This window comes from Aythya ferina (assembly GCF_964211825.1).
Source record: "Aythya ferina genome assembly, chromosome: 26".
NCBI classification, from domain to species: domain Eukaryota; kingdom Metazoa; phylum Chordata; class Aves; order Anseriformes; family Anatidae; genus Aythya; species Aythya ferina.
The window spans coordinates 2371146-2390166 of record NC_140324.1 but is presented as its reverse complement, the minus strand read 5'-3'; the positions used below and the strand labels follow the sequence as shown (position 1 = coordinate 2390166).

Here is a 19021-nt window from a genome sequence, read left to right as displayed (position 1 = left end):
AGAGCAAGAGGTGCACCCTATGCTCTGAAACTAAAGCAACACCATAAAGGAATCAAGAGCTGGGTCAAGCAACAACACAAGCATGTCCCCAACGACTGCCTTCTCCAGACCATAAAAATCACGGGCCTGACCAGGGCACAGCTGCCACTTGCAGGAAGGAAAAAAAATTACAAATGCTCCTTCAATGCCAGCCTTGAACAACCCTCGCTAACTGCTTAAGTTCAGCAATTTGAACATTCAATTCTTTAAGTGCTCTCCTGAGCTTTGGGATTTCCAAGCCTTCATTCCCACTTGTTACTGAAGTGCCTTAATAAGGTTCAGAACATCAGAGTCCCCCTGGGACAGACACTGCATGGTGGTGAGCACGGCATTGGGAGCCACAGACCTGGCTTAGTTCAAACATCACAAAACAGCATTGCTCTCACTTGGTAAAAAATGCTAGTTTGCCACAGGGGCAAAGTGCTTAAAAACCACCTCCTAAACTGTGACATTTCTCAGACTGATTCCAAACCCTTTCAGTCTTACCTCTACATTTATATAGTAGCCTAAAATAACTCTTCTAGCTGATCTTGTGGTGGAAGGGAAAGCTGAGAAGAAAGTGAGTGAGATTGATTTACCAACTCCTCTAAGGGGAGAGAGATGAGTGCTCTTCGTGGGCAACTGCCAGGGAAGACAGCAAGCAGTTATATTTATAGTAGCATTTATAGAATAGCTTACTGAGGTCAGAAAAACAGAAGCAGCAGGCAGCCGCTTTTCAAACTGGTACAAAGTTTGAATTTTGACTTATCAGACTCCACAGAAGTCCATCAGGTGTACCAGTGCCACTCTGCTGGTAACACAGAAAAACACCTGTCAGAATTAATAACGCTGTAATCAAAACAATAAATTATTTTTGCTGCAAGTGACAAGTTAACAAAGACACAAGAACACAGATATGTCAAGAGGAAGGCCTCATGTGTAGCCCCAGTCATAAGCAGGGTGCATTTTTGTCTGACTGAGCCGAACAACAAAATGCAGGTGCGTACACCAGAACATTCACACACTCAGTGAGTCCTGGACAAAGGAGTACTGGAAAAAAAAAACCTTTATTGTGTGAACACCACAAACACCACGCTCCTCTCCATCTGTGCCCCACGTCCAGCTGAGATGATGCATGCTGGTGGCTCCGAGTACATGGGACAAGTCTTCAGCACCTGAAAAGGAACAGCAGAGCCTGTGTCTGCCCGGGGGCACGGCATCCTCCCTCTGCCACTTGGGGGGCAGCAGGGCCGGGCAGTGCCGGGGGGAACGGGGCACCCACCGGCTCAGCGCAGCCTTCGGGCCTCACGCTCGGACTCCAGCAGGGTGAGGACATCGCCCTCTCGCACTGGGCCCTTCACGTTGCGGATGATGGAGCGGCTCGTGTCGTCCATGAACTCCACGCGCACCTGCGGCACGGAGCGGCCTCAGCACGGCCCGGCGCGGCCTAGCGGCGGCACCGCCACCCGGCCGGGCCCACTCACCTGCGTGCACTGCCCCTGGGAACCGGTCCGGCCCAGCACCTTGGTCACCTGCGGGCAGAGAGCACGGCGTCAGCCCACGGCCCCAGCCCACAGCCCGGCCCCGTCCCCGTCCCGCTCCCGCCCCGCACCCTGGCCAGCTTGATGGGCTGCACGCGGCTCGTGTCCATGGCGGCTCCGCGGGACAGGAAGGGGGCGGTGCTGCTCCCGCTCCGCCTTATATAGCCTCCAAGTCTCGCGAGACCCGGCGTGCCCCGCGCGCCTCGCCCCGCCCCGCCCCGCCCTGCCCTTCACAGCGGCCAAGATGGCGACGGCCACCCGCATCATCCAGCGGCTCCGCAACTTCGCGGCGGGGGTGAGGGCGGCCGCGGGGCCGGGGGGTTGGGGGTGGCCGCCGCCTTCATCCCCTGAGACGTTGTCGCCTTGCCTTGCAGCGCGACCTCCAGGCCAAGCTGCAGCTGCGCTACACGGAGATCTCTAAGAGGTACTGGGGGTGCTGCGGCGCCGTCCCCTGAGGGCAGGGGGCTCTGCGCGGGCATCGGGGGGCTGAGGGGGCCGCTCCGTACGGCCACAGCCACAGGGTCGGCAGGAACCTCAGGCCAGCCGGCCCCAGCCACCTGCTGCGGCAGGGATGCTGCCAACCCAGTCAGGGTGCCCGGGGCATTGCTGTATAACAGCGTTCGTGTATAACATGTTCATATCAGGCCTCCTTGTTGTCCTGGGCACCTCGCAGCCCCTGCCTGACCCGTATGCAGTACTGCAGCACCAGTGTCGCGTAGCACGGAGCTCCCCTGGCACCCGCTGATGTGTTGAAGTCCTTAAACTTTTCCCCTCCAGATCCCAGCCGCCGCCTCGGCTCCCAGTGGGTCCCAGCCACAAGTTCGCAAATAACTATTACTGCACGCGGGACGGGCGCCGAGAGACTTTCCCTCCTATTGTGGTTGCGTCGACACAGAAAACCCTCGCTGCGGGGGCTCAGGCCAGCAGGTAGGTCTGACCTGGTCTGTCCTCCTGCTCTGCTCCTGACACTGCTCGGTGTGAGCAGGTTTGAGCCTTGTGTGGTTTGTGCCAAAAATACGGAATTCTTTCAATAAGCAACATTGACTTACAGATTAGAAGAAGGCTGAGCTAATTCTTTGTACTTGTCTTCTCTTGAATAAATAAATGAGTTGACTGGAAATTGACTTTTGGCATTAAAAAAAGCAACACTCAATTTAGTCTGAGCACTGTTAAAACTTCTTCTCTCTTCCTTTTTCTATCCCAGTTCGGGCACTACAGTGACAACAGCTGAGAAAAAGCCAGTGACACCAGGGCCACCAATTAAGAAGTGGGAAATCTCAAAAGACCAGCCCTATTTGTGAGAAATTAATAAGGCTGGATGTACAGATGTTGGTTCATGAAAAAGCAGTACTCTGATGGGTAAGGCTGCAGTGGATTTAGGTGCAATGATGCTGGATGGAACTTATCCACATATATTAAGTTTTGCTGATGTATGACTAATAAATGCATTTAAAGTTGTAATTATCCTCCCATTTTACCTGTCCTGTTTGAATCATTCAAATTATTTTAACAGCGTTTTGGGTGTAAAGTTTTCTTGAGGGAATAGTAAGATAGTATAGAAATGGAGCTTGGGCTTGGTGGATTTATATGCTGTCTGTGGCCTCAACTGCTCCAAAATGAGACCTAGAAGCACAGCTGGAATATCACTGAAGGTCAGAGCTGAAGAAAGCATGCCTGGAGCTGCAAAGGACCTGATGAGATGATTTTATTTTCTGGTAAGAAATGTTAACCAGTTGATGGCACTGTTTGGTTCCTGTCTGCCTCAGTCATCCTCAGGATGGTTTTAGCATCCATCAGTTCATCCTGCCACTGCTCCCTTGAGGCTGTGATCTGTGAAAAATGCTTGATACAGATTTTGGTCTAAAGCTTGGCTTTGTAGCATGCCAAGCTCTTTGTGATACTTTGTGTGTGTTGGTTCAAAGGAATCCAGCTGCTTACTCTCACTTCCCAGGCCAGTTGTTACCAGTCAGTCAGCAGCAAAGATCATTTCTGGCTCATGCAGCAAGCACCTGGTCCCCTGCTCCGCCTGCCCTGCTGCAATGACACACATTTCAACCACAGAGCACCCAGGTCCTGCCCTTCCCCAGGGACAGCTGATTTGCCAGGCTTGTGCTGTGGTGTTGTGTCCTGGTTTCAGTTAGAAGGTTAAACCACGACATGTTGCCATGAGCTCTGCTGATTATTCTACAGCGAGTATATCGATTTTCCTGCAGCTGCTAGAAGATGCTGGAAGATTGCTGACAGGGTTATGCTGAGTCTTTGCAAAGTCAGTTGTCTGAACGCGTTAGTTGTATCCCGCTGTATTGACAGGACCAGCCAACAGCTTAAAAAATCATACAGTTGACAAGGGAAGACTGACCCATGTCATCCCCCTTGGACTTCTGTAAGGCCTTTGACATGGCATCCTGATCTCTAAATTGGAGAGAGGTGGATTTGAAGGGTGGACCATTCAGTAGATACTGGCTTGAAGGTCTCACCCAGAGAGTGGTCAATGGCTCCGTGTCCAGGTGGAGTCTGGTGTTGAGTGGTGTCCCTCAGGGGTCTGTCCTGGGACTGGGGCTGTTTAATATCTATAACAGTGACACAGATAAATGGATCAAATTCACCCTCAGCAAGTTTGCAGGTGGCAGCGAGCTGAGTGGCGCAGCTGACAGAGCAGAAGGAAGGGATGGCATCCAGAGGGACCTGGAAACTTTATGAAAAACCCACGGGGACCTCATGAAACCTGAACACGAGGTGACAAGATGAAAAGATAGAGAGCAACTTTTTTGGGAGATAGCGATCGATAGGGCAAGTTTGAATGCCTTTAGGCTAAAAGAGGCGAGATTCAGATTAGAGGTCGCGAGGAAACTCAGCCCTCAGGCCGCTGAGGCGCTGACGGGCGGAGCCCCCCTCACTCCCCCCGCCGCTGAGGCGGGCACTGAGGGGCTGCTGAGGGGGGCGGGGCCGCCTGAAGGTCGCGCGCCACTGCCGCTGCGGAGGGGGCGGAGGCTGCGCGCATGCGCCGTGCCGCCGCACGCGGCCCGCTTTATAGGCGCGTGGCAGCAGCGGCGGGCTCTGCTTGCAGCGGTGGCAGCGGCATGGCGCGGGTGCTGCTTGCGCTGCTCCCCCTGCTCCTGCTGCTGCTGCTGCCCGGGAGCAGCGGGAGCGGGCGGGCGGGGCCCAGCCGCGCCTCGCTCCCCTCCTCCCCATTGGCTCCCGCCGCCCGCTCCCCGCGCACGCCCTCGGCTCTCATTGGCTGGCGCCGCCGGCGGCTCAGGTGCGCGGGCTGCGGGGGCCTCGCCTCAGGGGGGGACGGGGACGGGGCCGGGGCCGGCTGGGCTCTGGCGGCTCCCCTCAGCCCCAGCCCCGGCCCCGACCCCTCGGGCTGCGCCCCGGGGCTGTTCCGCTGCGAGGAGCCGCACGGGGAGTGCTTCCCCCGAGAGTGGATCTGCGACGGCCACCCCGACTGCATGGACGAGCGTGACGAGCTGGGCTGCGAGGCCAGCGGGAGCCCGGCGGGGCCCGGGGCCGGCGGCACAGGTGAGGAGGGGCTGGGCCGAGGGGGGAGCCGGGCCCCGTCCGAGATGTGTTGGCCCCTCAGGGGTTGTCCCGGTCATGGCAGTGGGCCCCGGGCGCTGTTTGTGTTTGGGGTGGAGGGAGCCCCCCCCAGCTTCCTTCCCGGCAGCCGGTGCTCAGCTCCTCAGGGCTCCCTCGGGAAGCGCCTCTGGAGAGGTTTCTTCCTCAGGATGTGGCTCTGGATGCGACCAGCTGCTGCCACGAGGCTGTGCTGAGGGAAGGCAGAGAATCACAGAATGGCTTGGGTTGGAAGGGACCTTAAAGACCCTCTGGTTCCAACCCCAGCCATGGGCAGGGACACCAACCCCTAAATTTGGTTGCTCAGAGCCTCATCCAGCCTGGCCTTGAATGCTTCCATTGATGGGGCATCCACAGCTTAGGTGCTGGAGGTACCTGATGCCTGATACTGGCAGGCCACTGTAAGTTCTCTCCAGAGCTTTTTTTTCTCCAGGCTGAACACCCCCAGCTCCCTCAACCTGTCCTCATAGCAGAGCTGCTCCAGCCCCTTGATCATCCTAGAGGCCTTCCTCTGGACTCGCTCTAATATGTCCCTGCCCTTCTTGTGCTGGGGGCCCCAGAGCTGAACACAGGGCTCCCGGTGGGGTCTCACAAGAGCAGAGCAGAGGGGGACAATCCCCTCCCTTGCCCTACTGGCCATGCTGCTTTTAATGCAGCCCAGGATATGGTTGGCTTTCTGGGCTGCAGGCACACGTTGCTGGCTCATGTTGAACTTCTCGTCCACCAACACTGGTTGCTTTCTTTATTAGCCTTCTGTCCTCTTACCCTAACCTGTCCAAGAGGGGTGAGGAAAATCTCCTAGCTTTCTCCTATTGTGTGGACTAATCATAGTAACAGGAGATAAGGCTTTGCTTCAAGCAATATGAACCTGTTGGCACACATAGGGTAAACTGGGAGCTCAGTCAGGTTTGGACTGGAGGCTGCTCTGAACGCTGATCTTAAGGTGAATTTCTTAAGGAAACCTGATGGACTTGTTTTTTTCATCACAGAGGCTTCAACTACCCCTGTGCCTGGGCACACTCTGCCATCAAGGAGTCAAGGCTGCACGTGGGTGTTGATTATTGCAGGTATGTGAGGCTTAAAGTGCCGCACGTGGTTTTGGCTCTGGGTTAGGCTATAACTGACTTTCCTAATGACATTTATTCCAGACCAGCATCAGTAGCTGTGTTCTCTGGGCTTGGAGGCTTAGGGAAGGCTGTACACCATGGCTTGAGCACTTCTGGAGCTCTGACTTGGACAAACTGTGCCTTCCCCTTGGAAAGGCATCTTGTTCCCTGCGGTGTGGCACTAACACTTCCATGCTGGCTGTCCATTATCCTTGAGGAAGATGCTGATCTCTGATTGTTGAGCATCAGAGCCTGGTGCTGATGTCCACACCAGGTGCAGTGAGTGGTTCTCTGCTTGTGCACTCTTCTCTTTAGTGCTCCTGAGCTGCCTGGTAGCTGTGGGTGGTATCGTTGCATGGGTCCAGTCCAAAGCAAAAAGCAGGTCTGACATCTTCAGTCTTGAAGAAGCATCAACTGAGGAACAGTTGATATCTGACAAGAGCCAGGCAGGCTTATTTTCCTGGAAGGTACGTTCCTTGCACCCCACATGTACTGTGTGTGAGGGAGAAATGCCACCTTGCCCTCTAGAGCTTCCCCCTCTGGGGTAGCCCTTCCCAGTTCTCCCTGCTGCTGGTCAGCCACATGCTCGGGCTTTGTTTGCCCTGAAGCAGCAGAACTCTCCCCGTCCCTTCTTTCCTCACAACCAGGCATGAGGACTCCTGTTTGACTGCAGGGGTCATTGCACAACCGAATCTGAGAAAATGCTGGCTCCTTTCAGTAGCACTTATGCAAAGATACTAATATTCTGTTGTGGATTTTCTTCTTCCACTCCATACAAACTGAAGTAACACCAGATTTCTGGCCGAAAGGACTGCAATAACCAGGTGTTTCTTTTCCTGTAACAGGGATCTTTTGCTGCGAAGCGATAAGATGGGACTAAGTTCATTTCCCTCTCACTCATGACAGAAGCTGACTGAACTTACACATTAAGCTCTCCAATCTGGTTTGTTATTACACTAGCACGCTCTCCTTGGAAATGGGTCTGAGGTTGTGCAACTACTTTTGCACTGGAAATTGAACAGGACCTTCCCTGGTGCTGTGCAATCACCCCTCATTAAGGTGACAAATTCCCTCATTGTTCTTGCCTACAAGGATTGTTAACACGGCTTCACATCAGCGTGGCCTTGGACCCAAAGACTTTATTCTCCTTGAGACTGGAGGTGCAGTGCCAGGTGCTACTGTTTTCTTCCACTTCCAAACAAGAGCCTTTTGTTGCCTGCCCCCTTCTTCTGCCTGGATTTTGTCAGGTGTCGGGGAGTGGAAGTTTTCTCACCCTTTTGAGTAGGAGCTCACTGAATCCGCACAGCTCAGATGTGCACTCTGTGTTCACGCTGGTGTTTCGATGCTGCTCAACCCAACGCACTGTCCAACTGCAGGGATGAAAGCTGAAAATCTTCCTGTCCACCTGAGCCCTGCGTCACCCCCAGACAGCACGGGGCAGGCAGCACCTCAGCACGCTCCCTGCCAGCACGGATCTCGCCCCCTGCAGAGCAGCACCTTCACCCCAGTGCTGAGTTCTGAATGTTGTTTCTCTAATGTTAGAGCTGTCATCCGTAGGCCTCTTTTGCTGGAGGTTCTGAGTGTCTGGTGTCTTTTGTTTTCAGCTTGAAATAACCGTTGTCTTGGGTCAAATGCTGTTGCCTCTGCTTTGTGGCACGCACAACTGTTTGTGACTGGCTCAGTGTGCGCTTTTGAGAACTGACAGTATCAGAGATAACTGACCAGTGCCTCTAACTCAGCACTGACCTCTCCCATGTATTTCTTGCACAAGTGTTTAATGTGTGTAAAAGACAAAAAGCTGCTGTCTTGTCTGTTGCATTCTGTGCCTTGAGGTGAGAACCTGGCTTCCCACGCAAACTCTCGTCATCACCCTTAGAGCTTGCTCTTGGATAGTGTGCAAGCGTGCAGCTGTAACTCATGTGAGAAACTGCTATATGAGGTAGTGGAGTACTGGGCTATGCCAGAACGGTTATTTTTAGTACCAAGAGATCACTTGCAAGGGGACACACAACCTTGTCTCTGTTTCCATAGGGACAATTGGAGATAGCTGTTGGTGAATGACACAGGAAAATAAAGAACTTGAAACTGTAATGACATCTCAATTTGTGTTTTTTTTTTTTTGTGTGTGTGTGTGTTGTTTTTTTTTTTTATTGGGTTTGTTCAAATTCTGTAATTGGGAGACTGGGACCTGTATCAGTTCTGAATTGTGTCCTGGGAAAGAGGGCAGGGGGAGAGTGGATTGGCGTGGGCAGACAGGGGAGGCAGGTGCTGCCAAGTCTGTGGCCCCAAGGACACACACCACCTGTACTGGGAATGTGAAATACAGGCCTGGAGGAGAGAGAATGGAGTGGGTGGGCGTGGGAAACGCAGCTGGCACTTGCACTGGGGTGCTACTGCAGAACAGGTGCCAAAGGAGAGGCTTGGACAAGAGCAAGGTGGGAAATCAAGACTGCATCAGCTTGTTCCTTTTCCATCAGAGCGGGAAGGTGCTTCAGAAACCCCAGCAGGACAGGGCTAAGCGAGGGCTGGTCCTGCGATAGCTGCCTGGCTTGTGGCAGGGGTCAGCTGTCACCAGCCTGTCCCCGATCATCCTCTTAGCGTGAGCTGTTGAGCTGAGGCTGTTCTGTTAGGCTGGGCAGAGCCGCTTGCTGCGTGCCATGGGGAGTGAGGCTCCTGTGTGAGCTTCAGAGGGGCGGCCTCTTTCCACAGCAGGGTCTCGCAGGCTCTGCTTACTGATCTCTGCATGTTTCAAGCTTGGAAAAAAGCCTCTGTTTATGGGCCTTGTTCAAAAACTTGGAGCGTATCTGAGACAGTCATTTCCCTTCCTCTGTCCCATGCCAGAAGCTTTTTTATTGCCCTAATCTCCAGGCTCAAAGACTTCAGTTCTGGCTTCTGAGCTGCCCTTCAGCCTGATAGCAGCTTTGTGCTTCGGGTCTCTGCATTTTGAAGTCACTCGCCCTGCTGCCCACGCTGCTTTGGATGCAGCCCAGGATACGGTTGGCTTTCTGGGCTGCAGGCACGCGCTGCTGGCTCGTGTTGCATTTTTCATCCACCAGTCCCCTCAAGTCCTTCTCCACGGGCTGCTCGCCATCCATTTGTCAGCCGTGATGGTTGGGATGTTTTCTGCTGATGTTTGGGATTGGCCTGACCCAGGTGCAGCACCTTGCACTCGGCCCCCTTGAGGTTGGTGGAGTTCAGAAAGCATTTGGACAATGCTCTCAGCAATACGGTTTGATTTTTGGGTGGTGCTGGGTGAAGGCAGGAGTTGGATTAGATGATTCGCGTGGGTCCCTTCCAACTCAGGATATTCCGTGTGCGCCCACTTCTTCAGCCCCTCCAGGTCCCTCGATGGCATCCCTTCCTGCTGGGGCAGCTGCTCACCACTGGACACCGAGCTGTCAACCACAACTCCTGGGCACGGCAAGTTTCGTGTGCTGATGTAGTGTAGTGTGCCAGGCTGATGTAAGGATGGACCTGCCCCTGTTAACTTTGCCTCCCATTTACCTTTAAATCCAAAGGATTATTCCCTTCTCTTCAGTTCCTAAAGGTCAGGGGGACCGTTCACCGCATACTTTATCTTCCAGTGTCTCATTCCATGTTCATCCTCCTGCTGACGGACTGACGGGGCTGAAGGCAGGTGTGATGACCAGGCGGCACAGGGCAGCAGTGCAGGAGCAGCTTGCCACAGTGGGGGCCACATGGGCACTGCCTGGATGCTGGACGGTGCCCTCACCTCTGGAAATCTGCACGGGGGGGTGGAGGGGTGAGCTGGGAGGTAGCGACTGCTTTGCTTCTGTGACAGCTGACGGGGCAGGGGCAGCTGCATCGACACTCGTGCTTGGTGAAGGACTGATGCCAAGAGCAGCATCTGTTGTGGGGACACAAAGCTGATATGAATCTCCTGCGTCTGCACCATTGCGCCCCTGGCAAGGGAGGCGTTCGGGGTCAGATCAAGGCAAGCTCGTGCTCTCGCTTTGGCTTGCTCTAGTGGATGCACTGCTTGGAAATGGGGTAATGTGCTGAACACAACCTAACGAGGAGAATAAGGACAAAGAAAAGTGCAATAAATAGTTCCTTACGTAAAGGGTTAATGCTTCAATCTCCTTATTGTCTTAAGGAGCGGACACTTAGCTGCCTCCAGCTCCTTCAGCGCAAACCGCAATCTGATAAGCAATCGGCTTTGGGAACCTGGCAGGTGCCACGTGGCGCCGTGACCCGGCCACTGCCCCTCAGGCAGCAACTCCCTGCTGCTCCCCTGGGCTCAGAGCCTGGTGGGAGCGGTCCCATGAAGCCGAAGCTGCTGTCCCACAGCCCCTAACGGGAATTGCTGCTTCAGAGGGGCAGGCACGATGAGGCAGCTGGAGAGGAGGCGTGTGAGTCTCTCTGCAGGGCTGAAGATCGGGGATCGCCGCGGCTGCTGCCAGACCCCGGAGGAGGAGGATGTCCACATCCCGTTTGCACAGGAGAGCCTGGTAAAGCAGTGGAGCTCCATGCAGAACGTGACAGACAGCAGCCAGGAGAAAAGCGAGATGCCCCTTCAGAGGAGCAAGTACTTCCTCAACATTAACGTGGGCGGCACGCTGTTCCACATAGCCTGCAGAGCGGCAGCCCGATACCCCGTCACCAGGCTTGGGAAGCTGGCCATTTACACAGACCCTACGAAGAAGCTGCAGCTCTGCGATGACTACTCAGTGCAGAAGAACGAGTACTTCTTTGACAGAGATCCTTCCATCTTCCACTACATCTTCCACTTCTACCGCAGCGGGGTCCTGTGGATAATGGACGAGATGTGCCCCAGTAACTTCGTGGAGGAAATCGAGTACTGGGGAGTCCATCTGAAATACTCCCAGCGCTGCTGCCGGATCCTGTTTGAGGAAAAGCAAGACGAACTCAGCGAGAACCTGAAAATACAGAAGGAGCTGGAGGCAGAACTGGAGCCTCTGGAATCAGCGGAGCAGTTTGAGGGCAAATGTTTGGGGCAGTTTCGGAAGATGATCTGGAACCTCATTGAGAACCCTTACTCTTCTGTCCCAGCCAAGATCATTGCTGTCATGTCAAGCCTCTTTGTGCTCATCTCCATTGTGGGCATGACCCTGAGCACGGTGGAGGAGATGCAGCACAAGACAGGGAAGCAGTGGATGGAGCTGCTGGAGATGGTCTGCGCCATCTTCTTCACTTCCGAGTACCTCATGCGGCTCATCTCCTCCTCCAGCTTCAAGAAGTTTTTGCGGGCGGCGCTCAATGCCGTAGACCTGGTGGCCATTCTGCCGTTCTACATCCAGATCCTCTTTGAGAATCTGGACGAAGGAGACACCCTTTACCACGAGGAGCTGCACCAGATGGAGAATGTGAGCAAGCTGGGCAAGGTCCTCAAGCTCATCAAGCTCATGAGGATCTTCCGCATCCTCAAGCTGGCGCGCCACTCCACTGGCCTGCGGGCTTTCGGCTTCACCATGCGCCAGTGCTACCAGCAGGTTTGCTGCCTCCTCCTCTTCATCGCCATGGGGGTCTTCACCTTCTCCGCTCTCATGCACTCGGTGGAACACGATGTCCCAGGCACCAACTTCACCAGCATCCCCTACGCGTGGTGGTGGGCAGCGGTAAGGTGTGGGCGCCTCTCCTCCGGGGAGGGGTGTGGTGTCGCTCTGTGGGACGGGGCTGCCTTGGTGCTCCGGGGATTCGGCACCGCTGCTGGCCAGGATGCAGGAAGGGGCCCCGGTTTCCCAACTGCTTTGTAGTGATGGGCGAGGCAGAGCCCTGCACGCTCTGAGGAAAGAAATCAGAGATTTGGACTAATCTCAGAGGCTCCAAAGTCAGCGCTAGAGCAGGTTGTTGGGGCAGAGCCTGCACTAATGTAGCCTGGATTGGTGACAAGGGGGACGTGGCTCAGTCTGGGCATTCCCTGCGGTGGCAGCCGGGACCCAAGCAGCTGGGTGGCTGCGGTTCGTGCTCTGTGGGCACAGGGAGAGCCACTCATCCCTGCAGCCTGTGCAGCAAAGCAGCTCGCAGAACACAAGGGGACACGCAGGGGCAGGGCTGGTGGCACTGAGGAGGGGGACCCAGGGCTGCACGTGAGAACCCGGAGGACATGGTAGCACATCCTCAGCTTGTGTGTAGAGAGGGGACACAGACCGGAGGGTGCTGCCGCTGGGGACAGGAACCTTTGTTCACTGCCTGCAGAGCCAGCAGCTCTGCTGAGCCAAGCACTAAAATAAACTGGGATTAACTCAGGGGTGAGGAGCAGCTAAAGCACTGGAGAGCCAGGGGCTGTGAGGAGATTTTGCTCTACAGAGGAAATGATCCCACTGATCACTTCTGCTGTTATAATTCCCCTTGGCCACCACAGGCTGCCTCCTTCAAATGCTTTCCTCCCAGAGGAAGTGCCTCTTAACAAAATCAGCCCATCTGGGTTTTTTAATGCTGGGAGGTTCCTGAATGGCTGCTCCCAGCCCTGGTCTGCATCTCTCCGCATGAAGTCCAAACCTTTCTGCCTCAGCTCTTGATGTGGCCCATGGCTCTGCTCCCCTAGCCCAAATGTGGCTCCCTGGGGTGTGTCTCTGGGCAGTGCCTGAATTTCCTTTGAAAGGAGCATCCGGGAAGCTTCGACCCTGTGGGACTGGGCAGGTTTCAGCCAGGAAGGGCCGAGGCTGCTGCTCCCGGGGGGCAGGAAGCTCCGACAGACAGTCTGGCTGCTGAGAAAGTTCAGCTCGGTGATGTCCTGCTGCTTTGGAAGAGATGCACAGCAAGGGGAGGAGGGAGCAGGGAAGCTCGCCTCTGATCTCTGCAGCTGGGGCCTCATCCAGCACCTTCCCCAGGATCACGGGGCCCACCAGGCTGCAGCCCGTGGGGCTGGGCTCAGAACCTCAGCAAGTGCCACTGCCAGCACGGTGAGGGTCCCAGGGTGCAGCCCCCACCCTGCTGCTTGCCTGGCCAGGGCACCCTGCTCTGCTGCCTCGCGTGAAGCGTCCCCACACCTGTGTGGCTCCCTCCCGTCTGGACCAGAGCTGCATTTGCCCCGGTGCAGGAGGAGGCAGCAGGATTCTGAACCAGGCACCGGTTCATGGACGCTCGGGGCTGTTTCCCTCGTTCCCGCAGCCCAGGCCCTGCTTCGTAGGCTCCTTTTCCCAAGCAAACCCAAGCTCAAACACCAGCTCCTGCCCCAGCCCATGGCAGCCTGCACCAAAGCATCCCCAGCTGCAGGGAGAGGGCCCTGCATGGGTCGGGGAGAGGTGGAGGAGCAGGGCAGGGGGAGAGCCCACAGCTGGCTTTGCCATGAGGGTGCATCAGCCCGTGCTGGAGCTGGTGCACGGGTGGGCTGATGGCCCCAGGCCGTGGCCATGCAGGCTGCTGGAGCAGGGAGAGCTGAGCTGGCTGCAGACGTGATGCAGAGCAGTTCCTGGGTGATCCTGCACTGGGGAAGAGCAAGGTGGGTCCCCTCATCGCCAGGTGGAGCCTGCACGGCACGTAGCGTTGCTCCTTTCTATTCCTCTCCCAGGTCAGCCTCTCCACCGTGGGCTACGGAGACACCGTGCCCGACACGGTGCTTGGCAGGATGGTGGCGTTCGGCTGCATCTCCTTTGGCATCATCCTCAACGGCATGCCCATCTCCATCCTCTACAACAAGTTTTCTGACTACTACGCCAAGCTGAAGGCCCACGAGAACGAGACCAGCCTCTCCCTCAAGCTCTCCAGGAGGTTCCGCTTCAAGGAGCGAGCTCTGCGGAAGCTGTCCGAGTGCTGCAGAGCTGAGCCCCGCTGCCACCGCTGACCCCGCGCTTCCCAGTGTCCTTCCCACCAAGCCCAATTCCCTTTCCAGCGCCCAGCGGTGCCGCAGGGGCGCAGAGAGGGTTCAGGGTGCTGCTGGGCTGGGAGCCGCGGGTGCTGGCCATGCTGGGGTGCAGAGCTGGCAGCCAGAGCGTCCCCGGGAACAGACCTTCAATAAACCAGAGCAGAACGGTTCATCAGGCAGCCACTTTGTGTTAATGAGTGAACAGCTCGTGCTGAGGGGTGAGCAGTGAGCTGAATCACCCCCACTTTTCAGCACACCGCTGTCTGAGGAGGTGCTTTGCTGTTCCCTTGAAGTGTGGCACCGATCTATGACCATACAGAAACTGCCTTGTGCTGCTCGGAGTGCACGGCCGGGGCAGCGGGGCTTTGCCTTGTCCCACTGGGGCAATTGGCAAGGAGTGGACATCTCCCCGGGGGCTCACAACCCCCTTCCCATAGGTGGGAGGAGGTGAGCCTGGCTGCAAGTTGGTTTCGGGGGTGTGAGCACGTCCCGATGGGCTCACGGGGGAGGATCCCCCCCTTCCCAAGAGGGATGGGGAGAGGGGCCTTGGGCGGGTGGTGAGAGGAGGTGGTGGCAGGGAAATGCCACCAGCCATGGGTGCTTTTGGGTGAGCAGCAGGAAGGAAACTGGTGCCTACCAGCTGGGGTGGGACTTGGCCACTGGCAAGCTGAGCTTGGAGGTGCTGGGGGTGGGCTGCTGGTGTCTGGGGCCCTGGTTAAGCGAAAGCTGCAGTGAAACTGTTGGAAAGAGGCAGGATGGGCACGCCTGCAGCTGCCCTGAGCCCCAGCACCCACCCCTGCTCCCCAGTGATCCCCCCACCATGGCATCTGGCTGACAGATCCTGAAGGCATTGGGCTGGGAAACACGGCCAAGGAACAGAAATCAGCAACCAAAAACTGCCCCAGAGGCTGAGCTGCAGCTGAATCGTCCTTTCTCTGCTCCTGCTGCCCCACGGGGTGTTTGCTGTCCCTCGGCCAGCATTGTCACAAGCAGTGGTCACAGAAGAAACCCCGCTGAGAACAGCACGTTTAATAGCTCCTCTGACTTCATTTTACAAAACGCAGCAATGTACAGACATTTACAGGACACTGTACAGGCAGTTTCTGTCATATATTAGTGCTCTTGCTATTTACATATAGTACAGCCTGCAGGAAGCCTTTGCAGGCACGGAAACCTGCACACCCTGCGTGGGGCACCCTGACACAGAGCCGTTCCCCCGGGGCTGCCAGCTCCGAGGGCTCATTTGGCTCGATTCAGTTCAGCCCTGAGCCTTCCTGGGCAGAGCCGGGCACCTCCTTGCTCTGCTCTGCCCAGTCTCTGTGGTACCGCTGTGGGTTTTTGCAGGACAGACCCTCGCAGAGAGATCCCTCTGCAGGAGGAAATCTCCACATCGCCTCTCGGTGCTCCCAGAGGGAGCAGCAGCAGCCCCCACTTGCTCCTCCTGCCTCAGTGGCAGCCGCAGCTCCCAGCCACCATGTCGTCGTACTGCTTGAGGACCACGTTCTCGTCGTCGTCGAAGTAGAGGAGGTTGATGGAGTGGAGTTTGTCCGGCACGCAGCAGGGGCTGCTGACACCCTCACTCAGCTTGAGGGCGTTGATGATGGACTGCACGGTGGCGTGGTTGGTTGGCCGCATGTTCTCGCCCAGTGGGAAGGGGCAGGAGCCTTTGCAGTGGTAGGCGTTGTAGCCCCGCGGTGAGATGATCCACCCGGACCAGCCGATCTCCTCAAAGTCCACGGACAAGGGGTGCCTCTGGCAGGGCTGGAGCCGGTCCAGTGAGCGTGTGCTGCGTGGCCCGATCAGCTTGGGCACTGTCATCTTGGCAGGAAGAACAGGGTCCTGAGGCTGTAAATCTACCCCAAACGAGAAAATGATTCCATTAGCACGAGCGCATGAGCCTGAAATGAAGGAGGAAGCAGAGCAGCAGCCCTGGCCACCCCTCCATGCCCGCTGTCTGCAGCTGCCCTTAGGTCAGACGGCCACCACCATGGAGCTGATCAGTGTGAGCAAAACCCAAATTTACATCTGTAAGCCCGCACCCATGTTCAGGCTAACCCGATGAGAACAGGAGCAGCCCGAGCACCCTGCAGGTGAGGTATCGTGGCACCAAGCTGTGCTGGGGAGTGCAGCACCTACCTGGGAAGTCAGCCGTGGGCAGGGACGCTCCCCGGCGCCCGTCATCGGTGAACAGGACCAGCATGGGCTTCTTGCTCTCGTGGTGGTCCCTGCTGGACGCAAACTGTATAGCAGGGGAGTCGAGCGGGCTCCCGCCCAGGCCATGGACTGTCACCAGCAAACCCCGATTGCTACTCTCATCTTCGGTCCAGTCGCGAACCTGGAGAAGCAAAACCAGTGTCACCGCTGTGGGATGGGGCAGGTGTTGCTGCAGTGTCCCCACTGCAGGTGACAGGTGCCCCCTGCCACCCCACGACACCCAGTGCCCCCCAGGCAGTGCAGCTGCAGCCACGGGAAGGGGCTGTGCTGCTCCCGGGCTGCGGCACAGGGAACGCAGCAGGGGCCACAACTGCAGAGCTGCAGCATGATACCAGGACAGATCCATCCACCAGAGCTCATCCCTCCCCGCAGGCTGCATGCCCTGGCTTTGCTGTTAAGAGGGTGAACAGCAACTTGCATTGCAAGCCCAGATGGGACTGAAATGGGTTTAAGAAGCTGCAGCACGCAAAACACTTGTGTTGTTTTTGTTTTTGTTTTTTTTTCCTCTGTGCCACCCAACTCAGCGTAAAAGTACTCACAGCCTGTGTGATGGCAAAGACCTCCCAGCCAGAGCCCTGCAGTGAGAGGAGCCTGGATGCCAGCAGCTTCTGCCCCTGGGGGGAGTCCGGTTCAGTCTTGTCCAGAATTTGGTAGATGCTGACCTGGGGAAGGAGGCAAAGGGCAATGAGCACCCGTGGGTCGAAGGGGAAACCCCCTTGGCACGGGTACTGGGGAAAAAGGAGGGAAATGGAGAGAAAGCACCTGTGGTATCCCTGAGCACAGGCTGGGAGCGCCCCCATGTCCCTCTCCCCACCCTGTCCCCGTCCCCATCCTCACCTGGCAGAAGTGGTGCCGTTTGGGTCCGTCGGTGGCTTTTGGCCAGAGGCGGAAGAGATGCAGCTCCGCTGTCAAGATCTTTTCATTCTTGGCCACGCTGGAGAGGACGAACAGGAACCGCATCTTCTCGCCATGAGCTGCAGGGAGCAACAGGTTGGGAAGCGGAGCCAGACGGGGGGGTGGGGGAACAGCGCTCAGCCCCCTCCCACAGCCCCCCTCTCCCCAGCACCCAGGGGCCTCCCCCCTTACTTTTATCCAAGAAGCTGCGGACCGTGTTGCCCTCCAGGATGTCGGGGTTCTTGGTGACACCATCAGCGTTGGCCACGGTGTTGAACAGATCCACCATGTACTGGGGCGGCTGCTTGAAGTGAGCTGGGGGGGGCGGAGGGTCTTCGATGCCAAAGACTTCCAGCAGCCTCTTGAGCGCCTCAGCTCGCCGGCTTGCTGCGCTGGCCGGGCTCGGGCACGCCGGCCGTGCCAGCACCACCAGCAGCAGCAGCACGGTCCCCAGCATGGCTCTGCTGTCCCAGCCCCGGCTCGACTCCCCCCCTGCCTCCCCAGCACCGCATTTATAACTCGCTGGAAAGATGGATCGGGGTCAAATATGCACATGAGCAATCAGGAAGGCAAAGAGAGCTAATTGCCATGCTAACAAGGTGCAAAGCTGGGCTCCTGGGCACCCTACACCAATTAGCTCCAGTACACAAGCAGGAGGGGAGCGCTGCACCACAGCTCCAGGGAGACGCAGGTCCCGGCTGCACAGCCCCTCAGCAGGGCTGGCCAAGCTGCGTTTGCTCTCCCTAGGAAACTAACTGGTTTTTAATGACGGCACTAATGGGACAAACAGGAGAAGCTTTGTGTGGGGAAGCAAAGAGGGAGAGGAACAGCCAGGGCTGTTGCATGTGTCCCCTCCTGTCCCCAAGCTGCTCCGGCTGCCCTGCATGGCAGGGGGGCTCGGTGTCGTGCAGGTGTCCCTATCCCTCCGCCCTGCTAAACGTGCGGGGTGGGGGGTGTGTGTGTGTGGGGGGTGTGTTTGTATCTCCAATTGCCTTCCCCAGGATTCACAGGCATTTGCTGGTAATTCTGCAGTGCCCAATATTATTGAAATACCACGAGAACCCTGCAGGTTCAGGATGATGGGATAAAAGCCAATTCCTTGCTCGTGTTCCCTACCCAGAGGGAAACCAGGTTGGTAAAGGTGACCGCGCTGACACAGTGCACTTGGACTCTTTACATTGGCTGTTTGTTTTAATGCCACATGACTGAACAGAAAAATTAGCACTATACAATGCCATCCAGCCAGACAAAAGGAGCAGGATTAGAAAAGCCTGGTAGGTTTTATAGTGACCCGTGAATCCCACAGGAAATCCCTGTGAAGGAGGCCCGCAGGTACTTGCTCTGTGAGCAGCTTGGTGCAGAGTGGAAGGTGCAGGAGCAGAGCTGGACCTGTCCGTGTGTCTGTCCATCCGCTGGCAGGACTGAAGCACTTCCAGACCAATGCCGTCAGGAGACGAACCAAAGGCTGCTTGGCCAGCTGGCAACTGTAATTTATCCTAACCCCACGTTTTGATGGTGAAAGGGCTGTTAATTATCCAGAATACGCGGGGAGGCAGTGACAGGCCTGGGTTAATCACCAAAGGAAACTATTCCCATCCTGTGGCTCCTTTCCTTTCCCTTCCCTGCTCGCTAGCTGCGGGGCTTCCTGCCAAGGGGACACCTCCATCCCAACACACCCACCTCCCTGATTCCCTCTCCCACCCGACTCCTGCTCCACATTTTGTGGACGGGAGCAGCCGGCCCTGTGTGGTCCCAGTGCCAGACAGCCACATCCATCCCTCCGCACACCGCATCCTCCCGGGATGTTTGGGCAGACCGAGGGGCTGGGGAGCTGCACAAGGGAGCCCCGAGGAGCTGCGAATTGCCCCTGATGTTTATTTTAC

The 19021-nt window shown here is 56.6% G+C and overlaps 5 protein-coding genes across 6 annotated transcripts; 3 read left to right on the top strand and 2 right to left on the bottom strand.

The window, feature by feature from the left end:
• Positions 1 to 1066: 1066 nt before the first annotated feature.
• Positions 1067 to 1728, bottom strand: RPS28 (ribosomal protein S28). The gene is made up of 4 exons (XM_084498673.1): positions 1631 to 1728; positions 1503 to 1550; positions 1301 to 1427; positions 1067 to 1193 (listed from the first exon to the last, which is right to left on the bottom strand). The coding sequence occupies exons 1-3, from the start codon at positions 1667 to 1669 to the stop codon at positions 1305 to 1307; spliced, it is 210 nt and encodes a 69-aa protein (XP_084354799.1). The 5' UTR covers positions 1670 to 1728; the 3' UTR covers positions 1067 to 1193; positions 1301 to 1304.
• A 27-nt stretch (positions 1729 to 1755) lies between these two features.
• NDUFA7 (NADH:ubiquinone oxidoreductase subunit A7) lies at positions 1756 to 3031 on the top strand. Its single transcript, XM_084498671.1, has 4 exons — positions 1756 to 1854; positions 1934 to 1983; positions 2337 to 2486; positions 2764 to 3031. Exons 1-4 carry the CDS (start codon positions 1804 to 1806, stop codon positions 2858 to 2860), a joined length of 348 nt encoding a protein of 115 aa, XP_084354797.1. The 5' UTR covers positions 1756 to 1803; the 3' UTR covers positions 2861 to 3031.
• A 1519-nt stretch (positions 3032 to 4550) lies between these two features.
• Positions 4551 to 8332, top strand: CD320 (CD320 molecule). Of its 2 annotated transcripts, XM_084498665.1 has the most exons (4): positions 4561 to 5081; positions 6125 to 6202; positions 6557 to 6708; positions 7087 to 8332. In XM_084498665.1, exons 1-4 carry the CDS (start codon positions 4640 to 4642, stop codon positions 7108 to 7110), a joined length of 696 nt encoding a protein of 231 aa, XP_084354791.1. In that variant the 5' UTR covers positions 4561 to 4639; the 3' UTR covers positions 7111 to 8332. The 2 variants fall into 2 exon arrangements, with proteins under 2 accessions (XP_084354792.1, XP_084354791.1); XM_084498666.1 differs by lacking the exon at positions 6557 to 6708 and having other exon boundaries at positions 4551 to 5081.
• A 2141-nt stretch (positions 8333 to 10473) lies between these two features.
• Positions 10474 to 14148, top strand: LOC311423949 (potassium voltage-gated channel subfamily V member 2-like). The gene is made up of 2 exons (XM_084498597.1): positions 10474 to 11841; positions 13737 to 14148. The coding sequence occupies exons 1-2, from the start codon at positions 10591 to 10593 to the stop codon at positions 14007 to 14009; spliced, it is 1524 nt and encodes a 507-aa protein (XP_084354723.1). The 5' UTR covers positions 10474 to 10590; the 3' UTR covers positions 14010 to 14148.
• An 896-nt stretch (positions 14149 to 15044) lies between these two features.
• LOC311423972 (bone morphogenetic protein 2-like) lies at positions 15045 to 18891 on the bottom strand. Its single transcript, XM_084498656.1, has 5 exons — positions 17331 to 18891; positions 17082 to 17218; positions 16784 to 16906; positions 16167 to 16365; positions 15045 to 15883 (listed from the first exon to the last, which is right to left on the bottom strand). Exons 1-5 carry the CDS (start codon positions 17593 to 17595, stop codon positions 15477 to 15479), a joined length of 1131 nt encoding a protein of 376 aa, XP_084354782.1. The 5' UTR covers positions 17596 to 18891; the 3' UTR covers positions 15045 to 15476.
• Positions 18892 to 19021: the final 130 nt, after the last annotated feature.

What these genes read in the sequence shown, in the direction of transcription:
- RPS28 (XM_084498673.1), bottom strand. Translation starts at nt 1,669, where the DNA reads ATGGACACGAGCCGCGTGCAGCCCATCAAGCTGGCCAGG. An exon ending in AGCCCATCAAGCTGGCCAGG is followed by an intron (nt 1,551 to 1,630) that starts GTGCGGGGCGGG and finishes CTCTGCCCGCAG; the next exon opens with GTGACCAAGGTGCTGGGCCG. An exon ending in CCCAGGGGCAGTGCACGCAG is followed by an intron (nt 1,428 to 1,502) that starts GTGAGTGGGCCC and finishes TCCGTGCCGCAG; the next exon opens with GTGCGCGTGGAGTTCATGGA.
- NDUFA7 (XM_084498671.1), top strand. Translation starts at nt 1,804, where the DNA reads ATGGCGACGGCCACCCGCATCATCCAGCGGCTCCGCAACTTCGCGGCG. An exon ending in TCCGCAACTTCGCGGCGGGG is followed by an intron (nt 1,855 to 1,933) that starts GTGAGGGCGGCC and finishes CTTGCCTTGCAG; the next exon opens with CGCGACCTCCAGGCCAAGCT. An exon ending in TACACGGAGATCTCTAAGAG is followed by an intron (nt 1,984 to 2,336) that starts GTACTGGGGGTG and finishes TTTCCCCTCCAG; the next exon opens with ATCCCAGCCGCCGCCTCGGC.
- CD320 (XM_084498665.1), top strand. Translation starts at nt 4,640, where the DNA reads ATGGCGCGGGTGCTGCTTGCGCTGCTCCCCCTGCTCCTGCTGCTGCTG. An exon ending in GTGGGTGTTGATTATTGCAG is followed by an intron (nt 6,203 to 6,556) that starts GTATGTGAGGCT and finishes TCTTCTCTTTAG; the next exon opens with TGCTCCTGAGCTGCCTGGTA. An exon ending in CAGGCTTATTTTCCTGGAAG is followed by an intron (nt 6,709 to 7,086) that starts GTACGTTCCTTG and finishes TTCCTGTAACAG; the next exon opens with GGATCTTTTGCTGCGAAGCG.
- LOC311423949 (XM_084498597.1), top strand. Translation starts at nt 10,591, where the DNA reads ATGAGGCAGCTGGAGAGGAGGCGTGTGAGTCTCTCTGCAGGGCTGAAG. An exon ending in ACGCGTGGTGGTGGGCAGCG is followed by an intron (nt 11,842 to 13,736) that starts GTAAGGTGTGGG and finishes TTCCTCTCCCAG; the next exon opens with GTCAGCCTCTCCACCGTGGG.
- LOC311423972 (XM_084498656.1), bottom strand. Translation starts at nt 17,595, where the DNA reads ATGCTGGGGACCGTGCTGCTGCTGCTGGTGGTGCTGGCACGGCCGGCG. An exon ending in CCGCAGCTTCTTGGATAAAA is followed by an intron (nt 17,219 to 17,330) that starts GTAAGGGGGGAG and finishes TGCTCCCTGCAG; the next exon opens with CTCATGGCGAGAAGATGCGG. An exon ending in TCTTTGCCATCACACAGGCT is followed by an intron (nt 16,366 to 16,783) that starts GTGAGTACTTTT and finishes TTGCTTCTCCAG; the next exon opens with GTTCGCGACTGGACCGAAGA.